The 27,940-nt window shown below is 32.7% G+C and overlaps 1 protein-coding gene and 1 long non-coding RNA gene across 3 annotated transcripts; one reads left to right on the top strand and one right to left on the bottom strand.

Moving 5' to 3' along the window:
- Positions 1 to 174: 174 nt before the first annotated feature.
- Positions 175 to 27,702, bottom strand: LOC146529994 (bestrophin-4-like). Of its 2 annotated transcripts, none has more exons than XM_085199986.1 (13): positions 27,196 to 27,702; positions 21,033 to 21,143; positions 20,773 to 20,944; positions 17,794 to 17,996; positions 17,529 to 17,697; positions 16,673 to 16,921; positions 16,174 to 16,434; positions 14,160 to 14,394; positions 13,110 to 13,257; positions 9,493 to 9,581; positions 1,608 to 1,781; positions 932 to 1,059; positions 175 to 436 (listed from the first exon to the last, which is right to left on the bottom strand). In XM_085199986.1, exons 1-13 carry the CDS (start codon positions 27,264 to 27,266, stop codon positions 332 to 334), a joined length of 2,115 nt encoding a protein of 704 aa, XP_085056112.1. In that variant the 5' UTR covers positions 27,267 to 27,702; the 3' UTR covers positions 175 to 331. The 2 variants fall into 2 exon arrangements, with proteins under 2 accessions (XP_085056112.1, XP_085056113.1); XM_085199987.1 differs by having other exon boundaries at positions 16,201 to 16,434.
- On the top strand, positions 25,122 to 26,724 carry LOC146529995 (uncharacterized). Its single transcript, XR_014878942.1, has 2 exons — positions 25,122 to 25,600; positions 25,633 to 26,724. It is a non-coding gene; the product is annotated as an uncharacterized LOC146529995 (long non-coding RNA).
- Positions 27,703 to 27,940: the final 238 nt, after the last annotated feature.

Genomic DNA, 27,940 nt, shown 5'->3' with positions numbered 1-27,940 from the left:
GAGGGAACTTAGTGTTAATAATCCATACTCCCAACTTTTCGGTTCGCTGCACCACAAAGGTCTCATAATTTACATACATATGTAACAAATGTATTAAAAAATTATTCCAACTATTATCTTTACAGGCTAAAATAGACGGTTTTAATTATGGAATTTAGAAATGAAAAAAATGTGTAAATAAGTTATTTTTTTATTTTCTTCGGTCCCTATGTATATAAATAACATCAAAGCATCATGATTCACAAAGCTGTACTTATAATAAAATATATAAGTATCACAATTTAATACTGACTATGTGAGATGTTTAATCCCAATAATAAATATATCTATGTCAGGTAGTTTCTTCTTTTGAGTCTTCATCTTTTGTTTGTTTTGAATGCTTAAAGAGCTCTTCTAATAATAAATCGTTATCTAGTAAATCTCCACTGCCGGTGGGCTGAAATAATAGTTTATAATGAATATTGTTGCAATGCATTTTTAAAATATATTTTTGAACAATTTTTAACTACAAAATTTAAGTTATTTCTATAATTTATCCTTATTTATTATTATTATTAGCTTATTTATTTACGCCTTATTAATGATAACCATTCTCAAAATCAAAGTTAGAGTCTTTAAATTAACTTTGAAAACATATATATGCAGACGTAAATTAAACGTGGCCGTCGTAGCACTACGATGACGACTAAACGAGACAGTTGTGGTACCTATCGATTTCCACTCGGGGGAATGAATTATTTTTATATCGTTCTCCCAAAAACAAAAAGTGCGATGTTCAGTTCCGCAACTCAACTCGCAATGTCTCGAAAATTGAACGGTTCTTGTAAAACGGAGTTTGTTGTTTTCACATATGGCGCCCTCTATATAACATGCTATATGCGAGATATAGAGGGAAGCTAAAAAAAAACATAATAAATTCATAAATATATACCTGTTGAGCGCTAACAGAGCGAGCCATGAGCTTCTGTAAATACTTGTCTCGACGGTGCTGCTCGCGAATACTGCGGAGGCGGTCGAAGTCATCCATTGCGTCGTCATCACCGCCGTCCACTTCGTCCACTGTTAAAATTATTGTGAAATATTTATATTTCTTCTGTTTTAGCAGAGTAGGCAGAGGGAATCTAGACCTCCTCTATTTTTCATTACGTGTTGAGTGGTGGAAGGTGCCACCGAGGTAGTCAGAAATGAGAATAATTAAATTTCACGAGAGGAGATCAAAGTCATCGCCGCGATTTTAGTTATATGGGGGCAGGGGCACAGTGTGAGTGTAAGAGCGACAGGTTATGGGTTCGATTCCCATTCGGGGAAATTAAATATTTAATATTTTCTTTTCTTCGCTTTGATGTCGAGACAAAGGGCAGCGTTGAGTTCCGCCACTTAATAAAGTCTCCAGAATTCGGCGGAAAATGGCGAAGTGTGTTAGCACTAGATTCCCACTGCCTTGCTGTGTGCGGGATAGCGTGAAACTGAAAAATGCAATTTATTATTTAAAAAATTCAAACTTTCTTGATTTTAACAAATCTTTTTCTGTATAAGGTTTTTTCTTAATTATTCTAAAGTGGGCTTGGCTACAACGCCCGATGAAACTGAAAAACTAGTCAACATACTTATAGTCTGGCTGCCGGCGGCGCTGAGCGACGGACCTACGTCGCTGTCGAGGCGCGGCCGCATGTTGGGGAAGGAGGCCTGCGTGCTCAGCGACTTGGCGGTGGGGCTTGCGTCCTCCGCCCCGCCGCGCACCCACTGTGACGATGGTGCTGAGCTTGACAGTCTAATGTCTTCTGGATGGAAAAAAAAGTTTAATTAATCACTGATGCTATCGAGCACCGCATCTGGACAGTCGTGGACTCGATTCCCATGAGGGGCAATGAGTTGTTTTCATTTCTTCGATATGGTAATAAGACATAAATGCGGTGTTGAATTGAGATAATTATACATAAATACGTATATCTATAATATTATCAAGTGATATTAGTTCAATATAACGAAGCCATTGTCTCGCGTCTGGTTGCAAATGGGATCTTCGTGTATTTGTTCCCACCCCCTCCGATATATCGAATGGATATTTTTTTATTGTAAGTAACTGACGTAAGTAATACTTAATGGGTCCCTAGCCACTAATGAAGTAATATATTTATGCATATCTACCTACCTATTAGATCTATGACAGAGATTTAGCAAAAAGTACTTATTAGTAGAAACCTATCTATTAAATAATAACATTTATATTATCAAGATATTTAATAGTTACTTGTTTTATTACCAAGTCCCTATAACCTACAAACGAATATTCAATACAAAGGTTAATGACTTAATATTATTACTTATTCTAACTAGGTTATTTTTACTTTACTATGTAAAAGCAATAAAGCTTGGAAATAAACTCACTTAGAATGAGCACTTGCTAAATTAAGTGCCTTAAAAATATTTCCACCACACACACTTACTTAGGTCATCGGCCTCGACCATGTCATTAACATTAACTTATAATGGTACCTACAGACAAAAGGTGTGATTTAAATGTATCACGAATCTTTTTTTTGTTAAATTTAAGTGTACTGAAGGTAAAAATATTATACAATTATTTTATTTTATGTTGTTATCTAACTTAACATAATACTTAATTAATTTGACTGTCCCTTATTCGAAGCTTATTAAATGAGATAGGCACTACGTTTCCCGCCTGTACTTCCTTCTTAGGCCACGCCTTTTTCCCCTGACGTCACTTCCACTTGGCAGTCCCTTCCTTTTGACAGCCGTGGGTAAAAATATCCATTGGCGTTTTATTTTCCCGCTGAGTCGGTCGTCATCCGAGTACGTATTCCGACTCTAAAATTATTATACAAGTAAGTTTTTACTTTATTATAATAATGTATATTTTTTCTTTTCACTTCACATTTCGTTCATTTAATTTATTAAATGTTAAATTGAATAGTGAAATTATATGGCTAAGTAGGCCGAAATAATTTGTTAATCTATGTTCAGATTTTTATTCTTATATTTTATTAACGTTTTACTTTCGTAAATGTTAACGGCTTTGTTTCGTGTAACTAATTGATAAATTTTTAATAAAAGTTAATGATTCTCTCATCTTGTTTAGGAGAATAGTGTTCCCTTTTTGTGTTTAGCATGGAAAACAATGTAGTGTCCGTGGTTCCGGGAACTTCTTTCTCACCGAATCAGCAGCGGCGAAGGTCCTTAAGTTCAAGTAGTTCTTCCTCGTCAAATGATTCGAAGAGTAAACACCGTAGAAATATAATGAATAGAAAGTGGAAAGGTCGTGTTCCAGAGAAATAGCCATTGTCACGTGAGTGCAGATTTTAATAATGATCATGTCATATCGCTTATGGCAGGGGGAAAGTGACCATATAAATGATGAGATCATTCATGAAAATTCTGATAGATCTGTTAATTGTAAGAATGATTTGACTCTCTTTTGAAATTCTTTTATTTCCTAAGGCTTCAACGGCCTTCAATGCTTATTGATCATACACATTTGGATAAAGGTGATTGGTTTGATATCAAATACGCGGACGTTCAATAAATTGTAGGTACAATTTTTCCTCCGGGCTTGAAATTAATGAAGAAACGGGTTCTTATGAAAACCCTCGGCATCTCAATCACGCCGATAAGACATATGCTGCCTTAAACATGTGTATTTTTTAAGCAACTGGAAGCTTTACAAAATGGTTTACGGGTTCTACTGTCGTGGGCGAAAGATTGCGACATGTCGAACTATGACGTTTTAATAAGCGCTCTTTGCTCGTCTGCCGATTTTCATAAAAGCTCCACAGATCTAATTCAATTAATCTGTGGCCATTGGCTGAGGATTTGGCTGCTAAATCCGATCTTCGCAAGGTTCCTCCGTCAGCTACTAATCTTTTCAGCGCAGAAAAGTTTACTGTAGTTTAGAACATGCTGGTGGAATTAACAAGTGTTTCTGGCCTGCCCAGAAAACAAATGTGACTTCTGCCTCACAGGCAGTTCTAAAAGTCACATGGCTCCTCGCAGGGGCCCAATCAAAATTTTTAGCCCTCGCAGGGTTCAGCTTGGTGTAACCGCAGTTACCCGCGTTTGCATTGCTCTCATGCAGCTTGCCCAGAAAACAAATATGACTTCTGTCTCGCAGGCAGCTCTAAAAAAGTCAGACGGCCCCTCGCAGGGGCCCAATCGAAATTTTTAGCCCTCGCAGGGTTCAGTTTGGTGTAACCGCAGTTACCCGCATCCACATTACTCTCATGCAGCTTGCCCAGAAAACAAATATGACTTCTGCCTCGCAGGCAGCTCTAAAAAAAGTCAAACGGCCCCTCGCAGGGGCCCAATCGAAATGTTTAGCCCTCGCAGGGTTCAGTTTGGTGTAACCGCAGTTACCCGCATCCACATTGCTCTCATGCAGCCCCTCCGCAAGGTGGCTAATAAGTTACCAGCTACATGCCTCATTTCATTCGGCCGCACCGAATATCCGCAATTTTCAAAGTTGTTATAAGGGAAGTTCCCTTCGACAAAACACGAGACAACGTGATCAAGGTAAGGTTGGACGAAAACGAGCATTATCACCGTCTCCAAGTAAAGACAATAAAAGGCGGAGATTCTGAATCAGATCAGTTTCAAGCCGGTCGCCTGGCGCAGTGTCGGGATCAATGAGCTTGTCTAGGGGCTCCGAACCTAGTCGTAAAAATAATATTGAGGTGTCGCATACCTTTCAGTCTAAAGCCACCTCTGGTGTACCTCGGTACTGTCAATTCATAATGACATGTGCCCGAATCAACTGACATGACTCAGATCATAAGCAAGATGAAACAGCAAAGGAAAGGCAACGATCTCTCCAAGGTTTCTACCGTCAATGTTTCTGGTTCCGAAAGAAACGGCTCATATCGACCAATTTTCATTTTAAAGGCTTTAAGCTAATATGTCATGACGCGCCATTTCAAGCTCGTAAATGTTCAGCGCATATATTATTTTTACAACCGAAAGATTGGTTGTTCAAAATAGACATCTCACAAGCCTATTTTCACCTTCCTATTGGGTAAAGCCACACGAGATTTCTGCGTCTCTATTATCGCGGGGAACTCCTGGAGATGACCTGCTTGCCATTCGGGCTGAGTATGGCTCCACAAATGTTTGCAGCAATAACGAATTGGATAACTCAAATTCTCAGAGCAAACAATAAGAATTATCGTCTACTTGGACGATTTTCTGTTAGCCAACCAGGACAAAAACATCCTACTGGGGCATGTGCAGAAAGTGATAGTTTTTCTAACTAGAAACTAGGATGGGTGATAAATTTGGAAAAAACATCCAAGGTTGCAGAGAAGAGCTTAGTGTTTTTGGGGATTCATTGGAATCCTTGGACAAACAAAGTGTCTACCTGCAGATGAATTACTCCATTAGTATCAGCAATAAACCAAATGTTGACGGATCAACAAACAAGCCTCAGAAATCTTCAAAAGCTTGTCGGGATTCTCAATTTTGCCAGTTTTGTAATTGTTGTTGTGCTCATGAAATTCTTGAACAAAAATTTTAAAGCTACGAACCTAAATACTTCACGCTATTCCTTTGACTGGAATGGAAAATTTGCTTTGGTGACTACAAAATTGCAGGCGGTCAATACTTATTCATTTCGATCCAACCTGTCATTTTCTCACTACCGATGCGTTGGATGTGACATGGGGAGCCTGCCTAAGCAATATGACTCTTGCCGGTTCATGGTTACAAACAGAGCGCCGTTTCCATTACAATCAAAAAGAAATGCAACGCAGTACTGTTCTTATTCAGGTCTGTGATAGCGCATCCACGTCATGAAGGGGGAACAAAATCAGAATCTCTCATGAATCTAACATATCAGGTGTTTCTGATTCCAGATATTCACCAGATGCAAATGCATTTGGTGAATATCTTTCTTATATTTACAAGAATGAATATCTTTCATATGAAAGCATTTTATATTTCAGAATTTATAACAATCACGCTGATCGTTTAACAAGGCTGCAAGAGAGCTCCGAGTGGCATTTGACACACGATTGCACGGACAGAATTTTCATAAATGGGGAATTCCATTTATAGACCTGTTCGCATTCAGTCGAGCTCATGTAGTAACTAATTACGTCTCACTGGATTTAAACGTCGATCAGGCTTGGTGTGATTTTCATGATGCGTTTTTCCCGGACTTGGAACTTCAATCTAGCGTGGTATCCCACCGTTTTTCTTATTCCCAAGGTAATGTGTCATCTTACCAGGCTCATGGAATCTATCTTTTTATAATCCCTCGACGGAGACGGGAATGTTGGCAGCCGGATGTCAAAGCTCATGCCCTAGCAGGACCATGCATGATTCCTCGCCTGGACAAAGTTGTCGTAGACATGATCACAAGCTTACCTCCTCCGAAATTGTTTGAAATGACAATGGAGGTCTAATAGTGTGGCAGTCTGGGGCACTAGATGGATGGAACTTTAACCAGTTGAAGTTTCTGAGGGAATCTTGGCGTTCATCAACACGTAAGGTCTATAATATCGCGTGGAAACGATAAGATTTCTTAGTGTAGATCTTACAAAATAAATCACCTTAAGTTTTGCTTAATGGCTAGTGAATTTGCTAGTTTTTTGTCAGATCTACATCACTAATCTTCAATTATCATATACTTCTGTTTTGCTTCATAAATCGCACCCGAATTCATCATTTCAATTCATCCGAATTTATCAGGTCAACTTAGTTCCCATGTACTTGTAAAGTACATTTTAAAATCAATAGCGTGCGTAAGCTATCAGTCATATGAAGGTCCCAATTTGAAATATTGACGTCTTGGTATCTTATTTGGAGCTAGAGTTACAGAGTTAAGAGACAAAATTAGTGTTTTCCAAGTGCAAAGACATACAGCTGCTCTGCTATTACTTTGTTCAGGAAGAAGAATTCATGACTTGACCTTGTTAACAGTAGGTTCAGACAATTACTCCCTTGACGATAATTTTATAGTTTGTTGGCCACCATTTGGGTCAAATCCGATTCTATTACGTGTCTGTACGTAATAAATCTGTAGTCAGGATGTAAATTATTGGCTAATAAGGAAAATAAGAAAATGGACCCCGTTTTCTAGATAAAACTAACAAAATTATTACTAGAAGATCGGAGAAGACTATCGTTTAACCTTTTTATCAATATTGGAGGTGAGCCCAGACCCGCGTCAGGTACATTAATAGGCGGTTAGGTCAAATCCTTGTTTAAGGATGCGGGCGTGTTAGCTATCACCGGAAGCATTAGATCTGTGGTTGTTTCTAAAAATTGGTTTGACAATTCTGATTTGTATGCCTGAAATAAGTAAGTTTATTATATTTTGATGATAAATGTATGAATAATTGTAATAAAATTTCTCATTAAAATGAGAAAGCAATATCTAGTTATACTTTTATAATAACAATTTTTCTTTTTATTTATTTCTCATAAAATTTGCTTTCACTCTAAAGTAAGAGTTCAATGATTGTGATTTCATATAAAAGTAGATTTGTTAGAATACGCCTTATGACATTTTCTAGTTTATATTGCATTCAATATACCTATACTATGTACTACTCTAGTATACAGTCTTCAAGTGATCTATACTGCTATCACATTGGCGTTCGTCACTTCCACCAAGCGATAACAAACACGTCTCATTTAATAAGCTTCGAATAAGGGACAGTCAAATTAATAGCAGCGTTTTACCTGAAATAAAACGTTTATTAATTTACTTACCTTATTCGAAGCTTGCGATTAATCGCTGCCTGGTGTTTACTAAAACGCAATGAATATTTTTACCCACGGCTGTCAAAAGGAAGGGACTGCCAAGTGGAAGTGACGTCAGGGGAAAAAGGCGTGGCCTAAGAAGGAAGTACAGGCGGGAAACGTAGTGCCTATCTCATTTAATAAGCTTCGAATAAGGTAAGTAAATTAATAAACGTTTTATTTCAGGTAAAACGCTGCTATTTATTTAATGCTAAGAAAACACGCCTAACTACCTTATATACCAAAAGAAAGTGCACCTAAACGTAAGCTGTACGACGACCTCGGAAACACATGTGTTTCACAAATGTACATTTTCTTTCAGTTGCTATTATTTCTTGCGAAGATAATAAAATAACTATTACTTAACGTGCACAACTGCACAAGTCTACTTTCTTATATAAGCTTATCAATATAATTATTCGAATTCGTTTAAGTTCTTTTCACACGACGATTTTTAATACACTTACAACTGTTTTTGATCAGCGTCCTCTATCGCGTTATTAGGGCGTTTAATGACATAAAATAAAAAACACGTAGATGTTTATTTCGCGTTTAGTTCTATAAACGCACATAGAATGCGCTTCCAATAATGGAAGCTGCGGGGAAAACTGGAACAGAGGAACGGCGTCGTGCACACACTGGTGGAGCTGAGTGTAGCTCCAAGTGCATAACTACGCAAGTGGTTTGTTAATGAAAAATGGAGCCATTCGGTGTGGATATTTTCATAATGGAAATATAAAATCGTCCAGCTATGTGGAATTCACATTTACCGTTTCCAACAGTGCGTTCGCAGCGTGTTTGTAGCGCACACACAAGCGCAATCACCGTGAACCGCAAAGTTCACAACGCGTCGACGGTCGTGCGTTTGCTAAACGTACTAATTGCGTACGACGCGCGTAGTCGACGCAGTAAAAAAACGTCGTGTGCAAAGAGCCTTAATTATAATAGCATAAAAAAGTAAGCGAGTCAAACAAACAAACAAATTTAAGTAAGATATTCAATATTTAAATTTGTATCATGGACGGATCTACAAATTCCTTGTACATACATACTCCATTTCTGATTTAATCTTTACAAAAAACCTACGCTCACTCCACATATCAACTGTATCTAGTTTACACTTACGTCATGTACTTATCATATAAATGCAAGACACGGGGGCGAAGTGTTGCAAAAACCGTTTTGTTTTAGATATTACTTTATCTTTACAAATGTAAAGCGAATTACAAATAACAGTATAGCCTTGATTCGATTACAAGGAAACTAGGCTGTTCGCGTGATCTACCGCGTGCAGATGTTAAATTGGTTTTCTTGATTGCACCTATATCTGATTAAGAGGCCAGACATGGCGCGCATGCTTGTACACGCGACATGTTGTGGGTTCGATTCACACTCGAGGAAATGCCATTTTTTGATATTTTCAGGACGGCATTGAGTTTCGCCACTCAAAACGCAACGCCTCCAGAATTCAGCGGAAAGTGGGAAACGGAATAACACTTCCGTTTCCCACTTTAGGTTCTACTACTAGGTTCCCATGTTCTCTCTGTCTACCCTCGTATGTGCATCCCGCACAGCGTGAAGCTAACAAAAAACCTGATACCTATCATACACACAGACTATTATACTATTTCACGTACATTCTTTGTTATGTATACTTATTGTTATACTAAAATTTATAACTGATTATTTTAAGTAGTTGATGAGTAGTTTAATTTAACGAGGACATAAATATCTTACTTGAGCTGTGGTTTGAATTTCGTGAAGGAACATCTAATGGTTCACTTGGTGTGGGAGGTCCTTGTGCGAATAAACTCATTGCTGTCGGTCTGGAAATAAGAAAAAAATAATAAGCAATATTACATTACAACGCTATTTCTAGTAAATATAGTTTTAATGATTATGTTACCATTTTACTATAATTATGAAAATGTTTATATATGTTTTATGTGAACTTTATATTATTACGAGAAACACCATATGACCAAAAATAAGTTACGTGGTCGATCTTTTACTAACTCTACCGTTTAACACGTGCTGTTTAAACTATAGCCTTAAAAGGGAAATGGAGTTATACAAACAATGTTTCATGTCTTAAAATTCATTGTTTCCGTACATGACTAATATACAACTAGAAACGTCCCTATAGTCCTATTATTATGACGCAGTGGAACAGCGATTGGCTGTCATTGCAACGGTGGTGAGTTCGATCTCCACTTAAGAAAATAATTAAATTTAAACTTTTTAATATTTTTTTAAAGTGTTATTTCACACTTAGGGAAGAAAAATACTAATTTAGAAGACGTATAAAAATTTTAACGTTAAATGGGATTTCAAATCGTCCATTCGTCTCAGACGGTTCTGTTCTAAGAGGCGCGGGCATAACTTAACGTCGGGTTTTTTGCCTTGGTGCCAGAGCGAAGAAATGAAAATATTGATAAATAATAAAATGGAAGGGTTCAGAGTCCATGAAAAGGAAGTTGCGGGAGGGTTAGTTGGCACATTGTTTAATAGAACACAATAATTAGACACTTTACTAAGGCACTTCATAATTTCGAGGGCTTCGTCGAGTGTTTCTGATATAAGTATTACGAGTACCTGCCTAGTATATTAAAAATAACTTATCAGGTCGTCGTAGCGTAGGAGCACACGCGTGCTAATGTAAACGGCGAAAGCGATGGCTATGCGCTCTATTCCCAATCCGGGAAATGAAATATTTAATACTGCCTACCTTGTTATGTACGGGATACATAAGAATTTTTCAGCTTCACGCTGTATCCCGCCATAGAATATTAAATTTTCTTCAAAATAGAAAAAATAAAATATTATGTCTAGTATAAACACGTCATCTACATACAAGCTTATCAATTATATAAGAATGTTAATCTAGCAACACACCCGTTTTTCATTACATGTAATCAACTGAATAAAAGACAGTATTTAATATGAACAGATGTTGTCTTTTGGGTATCCAGTTACTACAAAAGATATTTTGCACTTATTTTATTTAAAGGCCAGTCGTGGCACAGTGTGACTGTTAACTGGTTGTGGCTTTGATCCCAATTCAAGAAAATTAAATATGTATTTTAATTTATATTTCCATTTCTTCGCTCTGGTGTCGGCGTTGAGTTCCTCCACTCAACACGTATGACGCAATGCCTCCAGCCCGCGTACCCTGCCGTGTGCGGGACAGCATGAAGCAGATTTGATTTTATTTGAAACTGTAACATTCGTTTTGACCTTCACCGCGTCTTAGCGTGTGCATGTTATCCTAATATTAATGAAATGTGCCTGACTAAATGCAATAACTGTGAGTTTTAACTTTTAATGCCATTTCGGTTCTGTGGTATGTTAATAAAAATTTTGTATCATTAGTTTTCCCGGTTTTGCTTCGGCAGTGTAGGCTTAGGTCAACGCTAATTTCTCAATGCTAAATAAAAAATATAAGAACTCAAACTTCATTCGTAATTAGAACCAAAACAACGATAACGAGTTTATGATATATGCTTTATGATAGTTATAGATACAGAACCTCTAATTCTTCTGCAAGTGTATTTTTTCTTAAATCGTACTTATTTTCTTAAATTATGATTTGAATCAAGATGGCTAGAAAAATCTTTGACTATTTATAAAAGTATCTTCATAAAAAGATTTAATAGACAAAAGGATAGCTATATTAATTTAAAAAATAAAAATACGAACTATAATTTACGAAATTAGTCACGCACAAATAACCATATGGGTCAAAAGAAATATTCGAGTTTCAAACTGACGGGTAGTCATTCAAATTCTATTAAGATGTATGTATGTATATTTGAAAATGTTCATATGTAAATTTCTCAGCTAGGTTAGACAAGGCGCGTCATGGAGTTTTGTCAACATGTTATTAAGATACATTATAATTGACGTCCCTTTGATAGGTTTATGTCCGCGTGCGTCGTTCTTAACAAAGAGCCTTTTATTTTTAACCGACTTCTGTAAGAAAAGGAGGTTATCAACTCGACTGTATTTTTTAAAACGATAATTTTATTAATTATTTTGTTTGAAAAAATCACTTTTTCATTTATGGTAAAATCTCTTTAGTTTTTCTTCTATAAAAGCCATAGAGTACTTAAAACTGTGGTTTAATTTAAAGTGGTGATGACAAACACCAAGTAATTTTCATTTCCTTCATACAAAAATCATGATGTCAGGCTATTCATCTCATATAGTGAATGTAAAATCGTTATTTTAAATATAAACTTAACTTTTATATACAAGCATAATAAATACTAAGTCAGTTAAATGAATAAGCGGAAGTTAACAACGCGCGCTATATTATGGTAATCAGTGACAGCAATCGGTGTTATTCAAAGAATTCGTGATTATGACCAGTCTATGTCATCGTATAAATGAAAATATGACATCATAATACAGGCAGTACATAATGGACTAGTGGCCCGATACAGGAATATTTGGACAACGTCAACTCTACGCTATATTACAACAATTTATTAAAAGAAAAAAAGTGTCATGTAATACTTTTCTTAGAAGGAGGATAAGCAAATCATTTTTAGTAATTATTTTTCTTATCTGTAACAAAATGTAGATTTAAATAACCTAAATTTTGGCTAACCTTTAACTTTTAATAAATAAATTATTTACCTTAAAACTAGGAAGTGAGACGTGTAGTTATTGTGATATTTATTGTGATATTTATTTGTATACCTTTTATTTTTGGATAATTAATATATTGTAACGTTGCTATGTATAAATACTGTTACAGTATATTTAGTATTTTGTATTTTTATTTGCTTATTTATTCTTTAACTTTACAGTCTAGCTAAAAAAAAAAAAATATTTTATGTATTAACTTTTTAGTAACAGCTATTAAATTATACCGACTAACGTAAATTATTACTTTTATCTTTACTTTACTATTGTCTGAAATAGATTAAATGACTATTGTCTTGATGGTAAATCCTAAGATATTGTTGTTAAGTTATTATACGCACTAATATTAAAGTAACGACGATGCCTGACTTATATTATAATAGATATTAAGTTAATGTTATTGATAAAATTATTATAACAAAATGAAACAAAAGGGACCAGATAGACTACTTAAAAAAATGCGAGATCAGTTATCAAATGAAATTTAAAATATATTTTGTCCTCACTTCATAAATCATGAGTATATACCAAACTTTTATAAAAGATTTTTATAATATTGACACCGCTTTCTTATTAAGATCTTTATTTAGATACGTATCTTTATAAAATAATATTTGTTGGCAGAATACTACATACAGTTCGGGAAAACCAATCACGATGCATTAAGATACCATTTCAAACCAGCATATTAATTTAGATACTACCTTGTTTCTGGCCGTTTTCCCATGCTTGTTATAGTGGCTTGCTCATCTACCTCTTCAATTACTTCGTTGGCGATCTTCATACTGCCTCCGCCTGCCGTCGCTGGTTTATTCAAAGTTGGATTACTTGCAGATATCAGGAAACGATTACCTGTAATAAATAGTTATTATACTGAAAATTTTTTATAATTTAATATATTATTTAGATAAGTATATATTATTTAAATAAGTATATTTATTTAGTTTTATTTTGTAAATATAAAATATATATTTGTATAATTCTATTTTGTAAAGCAAATAAATTTGTGCTAAGTTTATTTGCTTAATAGTCCGATCTAATTAAAAATATAGAGCTAATTCCAATTCGATTATTGCAAAGAAATATATTAACTATTTTATTTTTTTATAGTAATCAAATGCGCTTTTCTCATTTGACTTTTAAATTACCTTGTATAAGCGACTTCAACATTATAAAATGTTTATCACCAAAGAGTATTGCAGAAGTTACACTTGACCGCGTTCGATAATTTTCCTCTTTAAAAGTAATATTTCATTATGAAACATTAGTTATAAAAGGAAAATTATTAAATAAATAATGTAAATTATTATATATATTTCTTATATAAATAACAAAACAAACAAACTAAACACAAATGAGTAGGCATAGTTTGAGTTATTAAAGTTATAAACATTAAAAACTCAAACTATGTCTACTCATTTTTGTTTAGTTTTTTTTTTAAATTTACTACGAGCAATAACCTTCACATCCTCAAATGATTTAACCGAGTGTTTATTTTTTTTATTCTCTTGTAGTAAATTATATGATAATTGGAGCAAGGACTTGAAACAAATATTAAAATCTTCCTCAAATGTATTACTTATTCCACCTACTATACGATATGAGAACTTAACTATGAATATAAAAATATTATATATTAAGTTCACAACCGGTTTCTACATTTAGTTTAGTAAAAAACATAAGATGAACAACTGAATCGAATAACTTTTCTATAATAGCATTGCTATTATTTCTTAAACATTAATTTAACCTACCGCTATCAGTTTGCGTGGCGATGGCACTAGCAGATTGTTGTCTCGGATCCTCCTTCGAGAAGAGACGCTTCAACATGGACGTGACCGAGTTCACACGAGTCATGGGGGTTTGTTGTAACGACGCCATAGAGTTACTCGATCCCATAGAGTTCCTATCTTCTTTCTTTCCGCGCTTGCTCCCTCTTGACACGATAAAGTGGATCCCCGATTGTGCATCATCATTCATTTGTAATTGCTGAATGAATAAAACAACAATAATACATATTAATCGTTGTAAGTACAGTCCATTTCAAGGTGATGATGCTGAAGTTGTTTGCGTTATTTATGACTCATACATTTCATAAATACTCAACAGAAAAACCAAGTCACATAAAGGAACTCCTGGTAAAATACCAATAAGTTTACTATAATGATAGAAATATTGCGTTTCTATAGAATAATGGTTCTCTGATCATTTTTATAAAATTAACATTGCACATTGAAATATGCTTTATTTACACAGCGACACTAAATAAGACACTACAAACAAGAAAAAGTTTTTTTTTAAATTAGAGACGTTAATATAACAAACATAATAAGGTTAATGCAAACATTAGTTGCTAAGTACAAATAATGTATACAATATACTAATTTGTTAGATGGCAAAAGCAAAAGGAATTCAAGGTTAAACAATTAGTTTAATAGATTAGAGTAAAGACTAGAAAAAATATATGTAGTTTATAACACACACGCAACACCAAATATGTGAAAAGTACATATTAACATATGTGGTTAAGTTTTAAGATATAATTACTATGTTAGTTCAACATACAAGTACCTACAAACAATATTTAACTGATTAATTATAATACAATACGCTTAATTTGACTATAAATTTATATTCATTCTAAATTCATACATAAATCGTCTATAAAAGGGCTGCCAAACTTATAAATTATATTACGAGATTAATTTTATTATTACCAGGAAATATCACTTAGATAGTAAGTACCGAGTAATCCGACTCGAATTCTATATAAATAATCACTATCATAAACAAAAAAAAATATCTACCGATAAAATTTACAAGGTTAAAACTAAAATGGTGATAGACATACTTGTTGCAATCTTTTAATCAGTAATAATCAGTTACCTGACAAAACGAAATCCGCAACCGCAAAACCCAATCACCATAGACTGAAATTAAAGCTTTAGGGGAAAACATATTTATTGGCAACCCTTAACACCGACACACTGCCAAGCTCCGTAAAACGTCAGCCACAAATCGAATGAAAACAGAAACGAGCTAACGACCCTTCATCCTCACTAGTAATTTACTAAAAGAAAATTACATTGAAGTCATCATAAATTAGTCTTGTTGTTTAAATAACACTGATTCGTAGAACATTTTAAAGTTATATTTAGAGTCTTTTATCCGAATGTCGAGAAAACGAAACTTAAACGACAGATGTTAGTTTGGATGTTTTAAGTGTGATAGGTATTTAATATGTAAATACGCGGTATAAGAGTAAGAGAAGAGGAATTAAACATAAAGCGTAGTTTTGTCACAATACAATTCGTGGCATATGATACAGATGAACGTATCTACATTTCTAAAATTTAAAGGAGAGCAAAAATACTGTGAATATTAATAAGTCCTCTATTGATAAGTCGGTAAATAGAGTAATGTAAAATAATAAGGGTATTCAGTATTCTTGCTCTCCTGTAAAATTTAGAAAATGTAGAGACGTTCATATGTCTCTTATGCCGCAAATTGTATTGTGACAAAACTACACTTTATGTTTAATTTCTATTTCAGTTATGATAAAATGTTATATGTAAATACCTGCTGCTTTCATTTCCGCATGAATAAATATGTACGGCCGAATTAATACAGCTCGATTACAAATAAATACATTTTTCGAACATTCAATTACTTTAAACAACGGAGGAGCAAATGTATTTAAAGTTTTCATTGGATTTGTGGCTGGGTGAGTTGAGCGTGCAGCATGCTTATAAATGTCTTGAGTCTAACCTCGGGCGCAGCGAACTTGTAACTCACGGTGTTAGAGGGTACCATCTCGTCGATCTTCACGCTGGAGGGGGCCACGGTGACCATGCTGCGCTGGCGAAGGGGCACCGCCACCCGCGCCGTGGACGGCTCTGGGTGCTCTTCGCGCTGGTTCTCCGTCGCTATGGTGTATGGCAACTCGGACGGGAACACTTCGTCCCAGTACTGATCCCTGATCAGCTCTGGATGTTCGTGATGCATTTCGTCGACAATCATGTATGAAACCTGTTTATTTGATTTGCTAATAATAATGGTATTCTAAGTAAAAATAAAAAGGTATTTATAAACATGACAATTGAAATATTAGTTATTTATATTAAAAACCATTGGAATGTGCACTCGTTATCGTGTATCGGTTTGAAGCATTACACATGTCTTGATCGCGAGAAAATCGATTAAAAATTCAATTAAACAGCAATGTCATTATAACGATGATGATAAACTTATGTTTTCTTTAATATACCTGCAAATCCCTGTCTATGATCCAATTGACTTCGAAGTCATCGTCATCTTCACCAAATGGGTTTATAAGAGACTCTGCTACTTTCAGCCATCCCATGTAGAAAAAGAATTCTAGCGTTGTAAATATGGGAAAATAAAGGTCTATATTACTTATATAGACTGACGAAGAATGTGATTGCAGCTTATTATCGATCCATTGGCTACCCAATGCAGAAGTTATAAAATATGAATAAACAGCAATGGTTACTACCTGGAAAAGATCACAGAACAAAACCATATTATATTATTTTTTATATATTTATAGTCTAATTAAATAAAATAAAAACGCATAATGAAATCTAAGAGTTCATTTTCGCATTATTTCAAGTATCCTTAAGTAATTAGTAGGTATTTTGTGACAAAAACAGTTAATTAAAAAGTATAATGAATGTGGAACACGCAAAGGCGTGGTAGGATTGTCAGTGAATCACCATTGATGTAACATTTACAACCGGCCAAGAAACATTTTCAAGGTAAAACATAAACTAGTAATCAAAAAATCAGCTTCACGCTATATCCCGCACACAGCAGGGTAGGCAGAGGGAACCTAGTGTTAAGACACTCCGTTCTCTACTTTCTGCCGAATTCTGGAGGCATTGTGTTGAGTGGCAGAATTCAACACCGCCCTTTGCCTTGATACCAAAGTGAAGAAATGGAAATATAAACGTAAATAAATATTTCACTTCCTCGAGTGGGGATCGAACCCACAACCGTCGCGTTGAAGTCACACACTTGTGCCACTGCGCCACGACGGCCTCAAAAAATAACCAAAACAACAAAAAAAAAACTAGTAAATTTGACTATTGTACTATTGTTACCTGTGTGTAGACTAGCGGGACACTTATAGTGTCGTAACTAAGTAAAAGTCCAGCCTGAGCTCTGAATTTATTTAATTCATCAATAATAGTTTTCACAGCGAAATCATCACGAATCCTGCCCTCTTTTCGGGCCCTTGTCACTATACTGGTGGCCCAAACTATCGGTAACCTAAAATATAGTAGTTTAGTATAGTTTTATATACTATTTTTGCCTATAATAAATTTATGAAAAAAATAGACAAAAAACATTTCAAATAATTCATACCAATGTTTTGATGGCTTCGGAAACTTATCATTTAAATTATCTAAAATAATCTTTTCGTTTTCTAGTAAAAGACCGGCTTCTACTAAATTATTGAGTGTTGGAAATCTTTTCTTCACTCGAGGAGAGATCATAGTTAGCACCATTGTGAGACACACGCACACATAACGCACTATAGTACGACGCATCAGCCGCCCTCGCTCGTCCTGTAATTATGTGAATATTAGACTTCATTCAAAATAATTTCATTTCCTAGAATCCATTTCATGTAATTTTTTTTATAAAATATGTAAGAATAAATTATATACATTGTATTCGCCGAACATTTTAATGATCGTCTGTTATTATGAATGACATTCATATATTACTAGCGGACCCGGACGCGGCTACGCCTGCTTGAAATGTAATAATATAATTTCTATAGAAATATAATTTCAATCTAGATGAAATGCTAAAAGTGACTATTATATTTATTTTCATAAGGATGAATATAAAAATGTCGCGGTAACGAACGCGGTCGCGTAGCGACAACGGTTGTTATTAACATGGCAGAATAAATTGCATGTCAAATTAGAAATAAGTATTTTAATTTATTAGTATATATGTGTAATGTAATGTTATATAGCCTATAGCACTTCTGAAGAATGCAGCTTTCATAACATAACATAACTTTCGTAAATTCAAAACAAAAACATAGTAAATCTGACCAGTAGATCCAGAGATCTTAGCGTTCAAATAAACAAACAAACAAACAAACAAACTCTTCCGCTTTATTATATTAGTATAGATAATATAGGTTGCAAACCATTGTATATTTAAAATATACTAGCAATACATATCATTGTATAACTATAGTTATAATACAGCTATAACTATAGTTGCATAGATATTGCGTCTTTCAATTACAAACATTATCTCTAGTTTGCGGCGATTGTTGATCAGATGGAAAACATTTGTATTATAAATGTATATATAAGCGTGTACATCTATTCTTTCTGTTATATAAAAGTGTACACAGTCATGGCGGGTAACTTTTTTTAAAGTATACGCATACGCTATAACATTGTCTAGGGGTTTATTTATTTTTAAGTAAACGTCCAAACATCGTTGCGGCGGCGGGTTTTTTATTTTTTTTTTTATTTTTCAATCATTGCTAGCCGGGGGTTGATGAGCGAAGCGAGCAGGGTGCTGAGCCGGGTAGTAAATATAGGTATATCGGTAAGTATTAGAATTCATAATGAACTGTGTCACGCGATATTTGAGCTCAGTTCTTTACACTTTTTGGATGTCATTTGCTAATATATAAACATAATAATAAAAAAATAAAGAAGTGTGTGGAAAGAACAGTTATAGTGATCTGGTTAATAACAGAACATCGAAGCTGTGCAGTTTTTTATTAGCGCGGCTCTATTAAAATTTTCTTATTATAACATAATTATCTCAAGAAAAAAATTACAATGAATATACGTATATTCATTTTATTTATTGGTATTTATATTATGTTACTCTTCATTTTCCTCGTTTTCGATCATTTACCACTATTTTTAGAACACAATTATTCATATTTACTAAAGTAACAAAAAATAATTAATTTATGGTATATTCAAAAATGCTCATTCTTCTCGGTTTTCTTATAAAACAATTGAACACTTTAAATAGTAAAAACAAAGCCTAATTGTATTATATAAAAAAAGGAGAACCTAAATAAATATAACGAAAAAATCTAAAACCACCATAAGAATAACAAGAACACGGAAATAAACATATTATTAATCACTGATAAAAAGGAACGATTGATTATCATGTTTATCGAATAAAATAATGGTTTATTGTTATTAACGCTATAACAGTCGCTATCAAATGAATGAAGCAAGGTCATTAGCGACGAAATAAAAAAAGCAAAGAAGTACTAACACAAATTAATTATTAATTAAAAAGGTTTCGTAATTGGAGACATTTTTCATATAAAGATAGCTAGTGTTAGATGATATTCTTATGGTTTTGTAATCAATGGTCTTGGGTAGAGCAAGGCGTTTACGTAGCCTTATGGCGTCACCGGTTCATCATATCCGCGCTTCAAGGCTTAGTTAACAGACACTATAAATCCTTTTATGACAGTTAAATAACTGTGCAAGGTCATTATTCCTTTAACATTATTAATTATTAAAAAACTTTATTGTCTTATTAACAAGGCATAATATAATTAAAGAAAACAAAATATTTTAGATTTCTCCAATTACTTTTATTGACCCGTGCTTTTTTTTAGCTTCCTGTGTATGTAAATTTCTTTCTTTGCTTTAAAAATATAGTTACTCTTGCCAACTTACGATTCTTAATATATTAATTGAAAGATATAAGACCATAAGTTTTGCAAGTTATTAATAATCTCTATGATGCCTGTGTTATCATTTCCTTAAAATATAGATAAGAAAATATTTTCCTTTCAACAATATTCATACTACAAATAAGTTTCAGTTTGCCATTAGCCCGCGACATTGATATCTTATCTTACCAACAAATAACGAAATGAAATGTTTATTATATAAGTAATGCTAGTACTTCAAAAAATCTAGAAGTGATCTTGAAGTAGAGTATAATGACATAGTTAGTGATTTTCAACCTTATATGAAGAAAAGTATTCGTTGTAAGATTACAATTGGCTGATTTCCCTTTAAAACCACGGTCTATAACCTATATTGAGGTCATAGGCGACATGGTCTAGGCGACTAGGGTGTCAAATATATACTAATTTTAGATAAGTTTCGTTTTAATATAAATATAATGTAATGTGATTCTGTAATTTTAAGCTCTAAATAGTCTAAATTAAAACACCTTACAAGATTATTAAAAAAAACTAGTCATCACTTCTCTAATAAAAAAATAACTTCATAACAAATAATGTTGAAATGGAAATATTTTATTATTAAAACAATTCAATTTTTTTTCGATATAATAGGTACTTAATTTAAATAAAATTCTTACTTGTCCATGTATAGTTGCTGAGACAAACACGGCGATGGAGTCTGGCCACGGAATGGTTGTATATTGGTTCCACCAACGATTCATTACCACAGTTACATAAAAACCTAGCACAAAGGACAACGGAATTACATTTCCGTGGAAACTACAATAATTAACTATTCCTTCAAATGTCCTAAAAAAAATAAAAAGACAATTTGTAATATATAATATTATCCTATGATTTAAGTAAAAATACTAAATAGCATTAAAAGGATACGCACTTTTTAGAATCTTCATCTAGAAGTAATCGATAAATTAAATTTAATATATAATATAATAGAAGAAATACTAATAAATCTAGCCATATTAGCTTGTATATGCTCCCTCGCCATCTGAAAAGGAAATTGTTATTTTAAAACTTTGATAAATAAATAAAATCTATAAAAATACATACGACTACTTCTGTTTGTAATAAATAAAAAATCCTGACGCGTTATTTACCACGCACTTTCTAAACACTGCCACGAAACAGGTGTAATTTCTTGTAGAAGAATGCATCTTGAAAAATTGTAATAATATTTATTTTATCATATAAAATATTATGTAAGCCAACCAATATGTTATTTGAGTTACAGATTGCTTACTCAAAATTTTAAGAACCAAATTTTTTGAGATTTTCATGTCAAGATAAATTCATCGTTATCTATATTGCAGAAAAAAAAGTTGTAAGAGAATCGTAACAGATCGGTGTCTGTGCGAGAAGATATAAGAAAAAATTTTATTGGTGGCATTTAATAAAGTAATAGAAATAAAAACAATGATTTTCAATATTTTTATCTGTTTGTCTGTGCATTTGTTGACGCAAATCACAGAAACGACTTCTCCGATTTAATTGCAGTGTTTGATTTATTTCCATCGGTGTATAAATAAAAAAAATATACCATTTTAATTAAATAATATTGTTTATTGAATTAGCTTTTGTGTGAATTAGTAATAATGTTTAAACAGCATGTACCCATCATCATAGTATCGCAAAGAGACAGTATTACTGTTTGCATTCTTCTAGATTTTGATAATTATACAATTTCATCTTGTTAGGATGGAAAATTACTAACGTTGTCAACTTAATCATGTTATTCTGTGAAATCATCACTCACTAAATATTAAAATTATATTGACGATAAGTTGTTTTAACATAACTAATATTTACCATGACCTTTTCCACCATATAAGAAAAACCCCATGAAGTAAATGTTTTGCATAATATGTCTCATAACATAAGCTCCAACTCGAACAGTAATGTGAAAATGACGTATGTAGAAATAACATTACGTCATTTATGCCATTCAAATTCATTGAGAGGTATTAAATCAGTGATGCGTTCGACTATTATTTTATTGTATAAGTAGTTGATAATTAAAATACTTTATGTAATATAATTATTCATAATAGAATTAAAAGTATCACTTAATATTTAACAATTACTCATTTTTTTCTTCTCGTAAAATGTTAATATCGATTTAACAATATGGTGGAGCTTAAAAACATTTTTTTTAAATTATAATATCTTCAGTAGGTTAATGAGGTGTTTTAATAGCAGTGATAGGTCCCCTTTACTAATAAGAACGTGGATTATGTAATAATAAAATTTACCCGCGAATTTTCGTACTAGAGTGTAGTAAGTAATAGCCTTTAAATATAGAATCCCGATTTGGCTTCAAAGAGAAGTGTAATTTTTATATTTTTGTTTATAGAATACATAAATCTTAATTTTGATATTCTGAGGCCCGTATTTAACATCCGCTCTCAAATCTGCGATTGATCTTGAGATGCCGTTTTCATTCATAAATTATATCTATGAATGAAAACAAACATCTCGAGATCAAACTCAGACTTGAGACCGGTTGATAAACACGGGTATTAAAAGCACTTCTATGATTTTCTTTTAATGTATCTGCGAAATCAACACACGTCTCGTCGTAATTTACAGAATAGGCAATAGGTATCGTATTTTAGACAGGAGTTGTCAGTTAATACGTTAAGTGCTAATTGATAGGATAAAACACCGCTTAACGAAATCAGATTCTAGACCCACTTTTAAAGTATATTCCTTCGAGTGAAATTTGAAATTACAAGTAACACAAAAGAGTTACAACACATTCCACAACTGCCAATCTATACTAATATAATAAAGAGGTAAAGTTTGTAAATTTGTTTGTTTGTTGGTAGGCAAATAGTCAACCGACCAATGAATATTCTTGATGCACAATTAAATTAATTTTACAAAATAAGATGCCATATATTATAATGTTTATTAGCAGACGACGAAAACCTTCTCGTGCCATACGAGATGCTGGGTCCATTAATATTATTTTATAGATTTAATTTCATTTATTTCTTGGCGTAATCTTTGTTTGTCAAGAAAGTTATTTGTATACAATGAATAATTGGGGAGAATGAGTCTCGGTGAATGATTCATTTCAAGTGTTCTCAAATATTTGTTCAACAATTAGGTACTACCTACAACATGAAAATGTCACTAAGCTTTCTTATTATTGCGATATAAATACTTGCAAAGCATCTAACATACATAAATACACGTACAATGAAAATTACTGGTATTTCCCCTCGTTCACAACAAAGATATCGATCCCGACTTTCGTCTGGCGTCCTTTGTGACTGATTTTTTAGATTGCATCGCATTTAATATACATACGCAAATAAAAAGTATAAGGAAAATATATAAGAAAATAATAAAAAAGCTTTTTAACAATACATTATAAAAGTTAAAAATGAACAAGCAAATAAAATAAAAAAAATTACACAATCTCTGGCCCAAAAAAACTTACTATCTCGTTTTGGAAAAGTGTTTATATCTATTAAGCTGCTGCTTTCGATTAAAAATCCACATCACACTCAAATCGGTTGATTCATTCAGAAGACACATAGACAGACAGGTCAAATTTATAACCCTCTTTTTGCGTCGAGGATTTATTTGGCCATAATAATACCCTTATTCATGATTTTGTTTTTTGTTTGAACCGGCAATCGCAATTATGTTTACTTTTTATATAAAACGAGATTAGTATTTACATTATATCAATGAAATGTGAAAAAAACTTTGTGACATAAAACGTATGTGTAATTATTTGCATAAATATGAAATTCACAAATGCACTTAAAAAATGGAAGTCTATCGGTGCAATTTATATTTAATTATCTTTACTTGGCAACCGTCCACTGTGCTATACATTTCAGTCAGTTAAAAACAACAATTTAACATATTTTAGCTATCATTAAAATTTAAAGAATAACATTTAACATCAATTTATAATCAAATTTATAATCAATACAGGAAGTTATTGTTAAGTCTATCTATTAATATTTTCGATTTTTTTTCTGTTAACGTTCTTGTTAACGTGATTTCTATATACGAGTATATATGTGAATAAGAAAGTCACACAGAAATCGTAATAAGACAAAAGCAGAGTTCGCACATACATTACAGGCTGATCGGTAAATCGATAGACCAACTGATACATGTAATAGGGGAAGTAATTTCCAAATATGTTTTACTTCATTCTCGTTTCAAGAAAGTTAGGATCAATAAAGCTTCTCGAAGCCGTTGAAAACAGGACCAGATATTTATTTGTATCTAATAAGTATAGATGGTTCGCGTTAAAAAGCATTCTAATATTAGTGTGCTAAGCTTGTCATTAAGAGGTTTTTGTACACTATTTTCTAGAGGGAAATATAAAGAAACTCTTCCTTTGTATCAATCGCCCGTGTGTACATTTTCAAACTTTGTAACCCAATAGATATTATAAACTTCAACAATATTCGAGTGGCTTCGTGCCACATCCTTTAATAGGGAATACAAATTACGGGCTTTTTGCTTCAATATGATTGAAATTATTACCTTAATGTATGTTTAAAATTGGGTATAGGTTTACATGAAAATGCACGAAATATATAAAATTATATACGTAGGTACATAAAGTTTTTCTTTTTAATTTGAAGTTTAATCAGAATCATGTGTTTTTATGGTTTTATTTATAAATATATTGGATTAAGTTAAAGTAAAATTTGAGATATTAAACAATTTGGTGATAATGACACGGCGGGAAAATCAGTAATGAAAATATTAATCATTAAATTTAAATGTGAAAAAATGTGACATGTAGTCTTCTTATTTTATATTCAAGGTTGATATCAAAGAAATGTTACTAAAGGTCTAACTATTTTAATATAAAATATATGAATAATTCATAACTATTTTTTATTTAAATAAAATATAATATCGACAATCATTATCAATGTGTATCATATCTACTTTGCATTACATCACATTTAAGTTAAAACAAAACTAAGGTAAATGTACGGGAGTTCGGCAGTTTAAGGCTCTCATAACTTTAAACTATTGTAAATACATTATTAAAGGTTATATGAATTTGCAAATTTTAGTGTGATCAAAGTGGGTCTTTTGGCAGTAATTTAATGTGTGAATTATGCGGTTTAACTTAACCTTAATTTTTATATTAATTTATTTGTGGACCTCTAATTTGAACCCTACTTCGTGATAAAATTTAGCTCTGTTTCTAACTTCGTGAGTTTGTGTCCCCTATTTCGGGTCACAACTTTTTACCTCGCGAGTGAGGTTTTATAATAAAAAAAATTAACACCTTTATTGGTTTGGATTGTAAAGAATTTGTAAATAAAAAAAAATAGGTAGATCAGCTTAACGACATTAAAACTTTCATAAAAAAAATCAAATCAAATTAAATCATCTTCACGCTGTATCCCGCACACAGCAGGATAGGCCTAGGTAGGTAGGTAGGTAGATAGGTAGGTAAGTAGATAGGTAGGTAGGTAGATAGGTAGGAACCTAGTGTTTTTAAAACACTCCGTTCCCCACTTTCTGCGGAATACCGGAGTCACAGCATGTTAAGTGGCACAACTCAACGCCGTGCTTTGCCTGAAATATAAATTTAAATAAATATTTTCTATTTTCTATACTATTCCTATTTTCATCTCCTGGAGTGGGGATCGAACCCACAACCAGTCGGTTTTACAGTCACACTTTGTACTCCTGCGCCACGAGTAGCCCCAACTTTTATAATTTACAAATTATATAAGCTCAGTTTTAAAAAAACTACATTTTTGAACGTTTATATATTTTTTTTATAAAAAATATATAAAAAAACTCAAAATTCAAGTTAAATTTTTTGAAGCTAGGTATGCCAGTTTATAGAACTATATATTTTCGCAACCAGTTTGTACGGCGTTTTGTGTTTAGTAGGTATATATTATATTCCTGAAAAATTCTTGAAAAAATAAAAAGATCTTTATTTAGACTTATAACAAGACTAAGATAAACACTATTAACAAAGACAAAGAAGTCAATGTGCTGATTTTACGTAGATTTATTTGTCACGAAGTTAGAGAAAATAATGAAATGTTGGGGATCTTATTTCGTGTTACTGATTTTAGTAACTTCCGCAGTTCTGTTTATTCAGTATTTTTTACATTATGTAAACTAATCATTAACAACCACGTATATTCGATAAAATACACAAAAATAAATTATAAAGGTTGATTAAAAAATAAAATTACATTGGCAGTACCTATACGAATTTAGCTTAAAATTACCAATTCAGGTTACCTTTAAAATAGTAATATAGAAATTTAAGTGGACAAAACATATACCGAATTTCGATCACGAGAAACTTTAATAAATACAGTAACTGATTTTAAGCTTTAAATTTAAATTATCTTAGTTATAACATAAATATAAATTTATTAAAAAGTATCTAAGATTTCCCTAATTCGGTAGTAACACGAAATAGCGGACACTTGATAAATAAAATGTCTGCTATTTCGTGAATCGATTTATTGCAATTTTAAAAGAATTTTATGCTTCCATCTATTTTTTTTTTCAATAAAATGTTTAATTATAGAATACAAAAAAGCATATATTCAATGTTTTATTCGAATAACTTACCTTTGTCTTTCTACAACCTTAAGAAATTCTTACCCTAGTCTTACGGTCGCAAGCATCGCAGACACGTTACAATGCAATTTGTAGCCAGCTCTGCGTTTAAAATGTCGCTATACGCTCAATTTTATCATTAAAATATTGTTACTTAGTTTTTAGACAGTTGAAAGTATAAAGATTATATACCAATATATAGTTTCCGTAAATAATACTTAAATTGCTTATTATTTTTGCCAGAAGCAAAACTCACGAAACCACGTACTATCACGAAGTTACCGTCACTTACCTTACCGTTTACTGTATTGTATTTTATGACATTAACTTCGATATTAATTTTATTTCGATAAGTAAAGGTTTGTCTTAAATTAAAAATTCTACAAACGTAGTTTATAAACATAAAAAATAACAATAGTAAAATAAAAATAATAATAAGTGTAAATTACAATTACCTGTTTAAAACCTTCAAAAATGTTCCAAAACCTCTACAAGTCGCAACTTCGCCGGTGTAAGTAACGGTCATGTTTTTAAATAAGGAAAAACTTCTGTAATATATCTAATACAATTTTGTTTGCTTTCTTAATAGACTTCTTCTCACTTTTAATAAACTCACTTTTTCATTTTGTTTCTCATATATGAAAACGAAGCTAATTTGTGCATTAATATGACAAATAATTAACGTCATATGATCATAATAAACACTGTAAAACACTTGGAAATATAGATTCCTTGGGTCCCGCACAGTCAACAATCACAACAAAACAAAGCCGCATTGCAGACGGTCTTTACTTCTTTAGTTTTTTATCGCACACATGACAATCCTTTATCCACGAACAAGACTATGAGCTCGACTAGTGACTACGAATAGCAGCGAGTCAACGACGCGCTCGTAGTACGCTCGCAAACAGCGCAGCGACTATAGATTTTGACTGAACTGATGAACTATATCGAACGAGTTCAACTTATGAATTACTTATCACACTAACGAGTTGTATGTCGTAAAGCATAAATCTATTCGATTTTTACTCTACGAGACATCGAACAGAACGATCTTTTGATGTTTTTTACACTATTTTGAGTTCATTAGTAACGTTAGTGAAATTTTTAATTTCACATTGTCGTTTTATTTAATTATGCAATATGTGCAAATGCATATGCATATAATGCAATAATGAAGAATTTCATTTGACATTAACT

Source organism: Heliconius melpomene, chromosome 17 (genome assembly GCF_056956725.1).
Source record: "Heliconius melpomene rosina isolate 202511_hmr_F chromosome 17, ASM5695672v1, whole genome shotgun sequence".
In the NCBI taxonomy this organism is placed as follows: Eukaryota; Metazoa; Arthropoda; class Insecta; order Lepidoptera; family Nymphalidae; genus Heliconius; species Heliconius melpomene.
This window is presented reverse-complemented; position numbering and strand designations above follow the sequence as displayed.

Excerpts from the sequence above, each read along its gene's own strand:
- LOC146529994 (XM_085199986.1), bottom strand. The coding sequence starts at position 27,266 with ATGACCGTTACTTACACCGGCGAAGTTGCGACTTGTAGAGGTTTTGGA. Across the intron at positions 14,395-16,173 it reads ACAAGTTCGCTGCGCCCGAG|CAATTACAAATGAATGATGA; the intron begins GTTAGACTCAAG and ends TTATTCATTCAG. Across the intron at positions 9,582-13,109 it reads GGAAAACGGCCAGAAACAAG|ACCGACAGCAATGAGTTTAT; the intron begins GTAGTATCTAAA and ends TCTTATTTCCAG.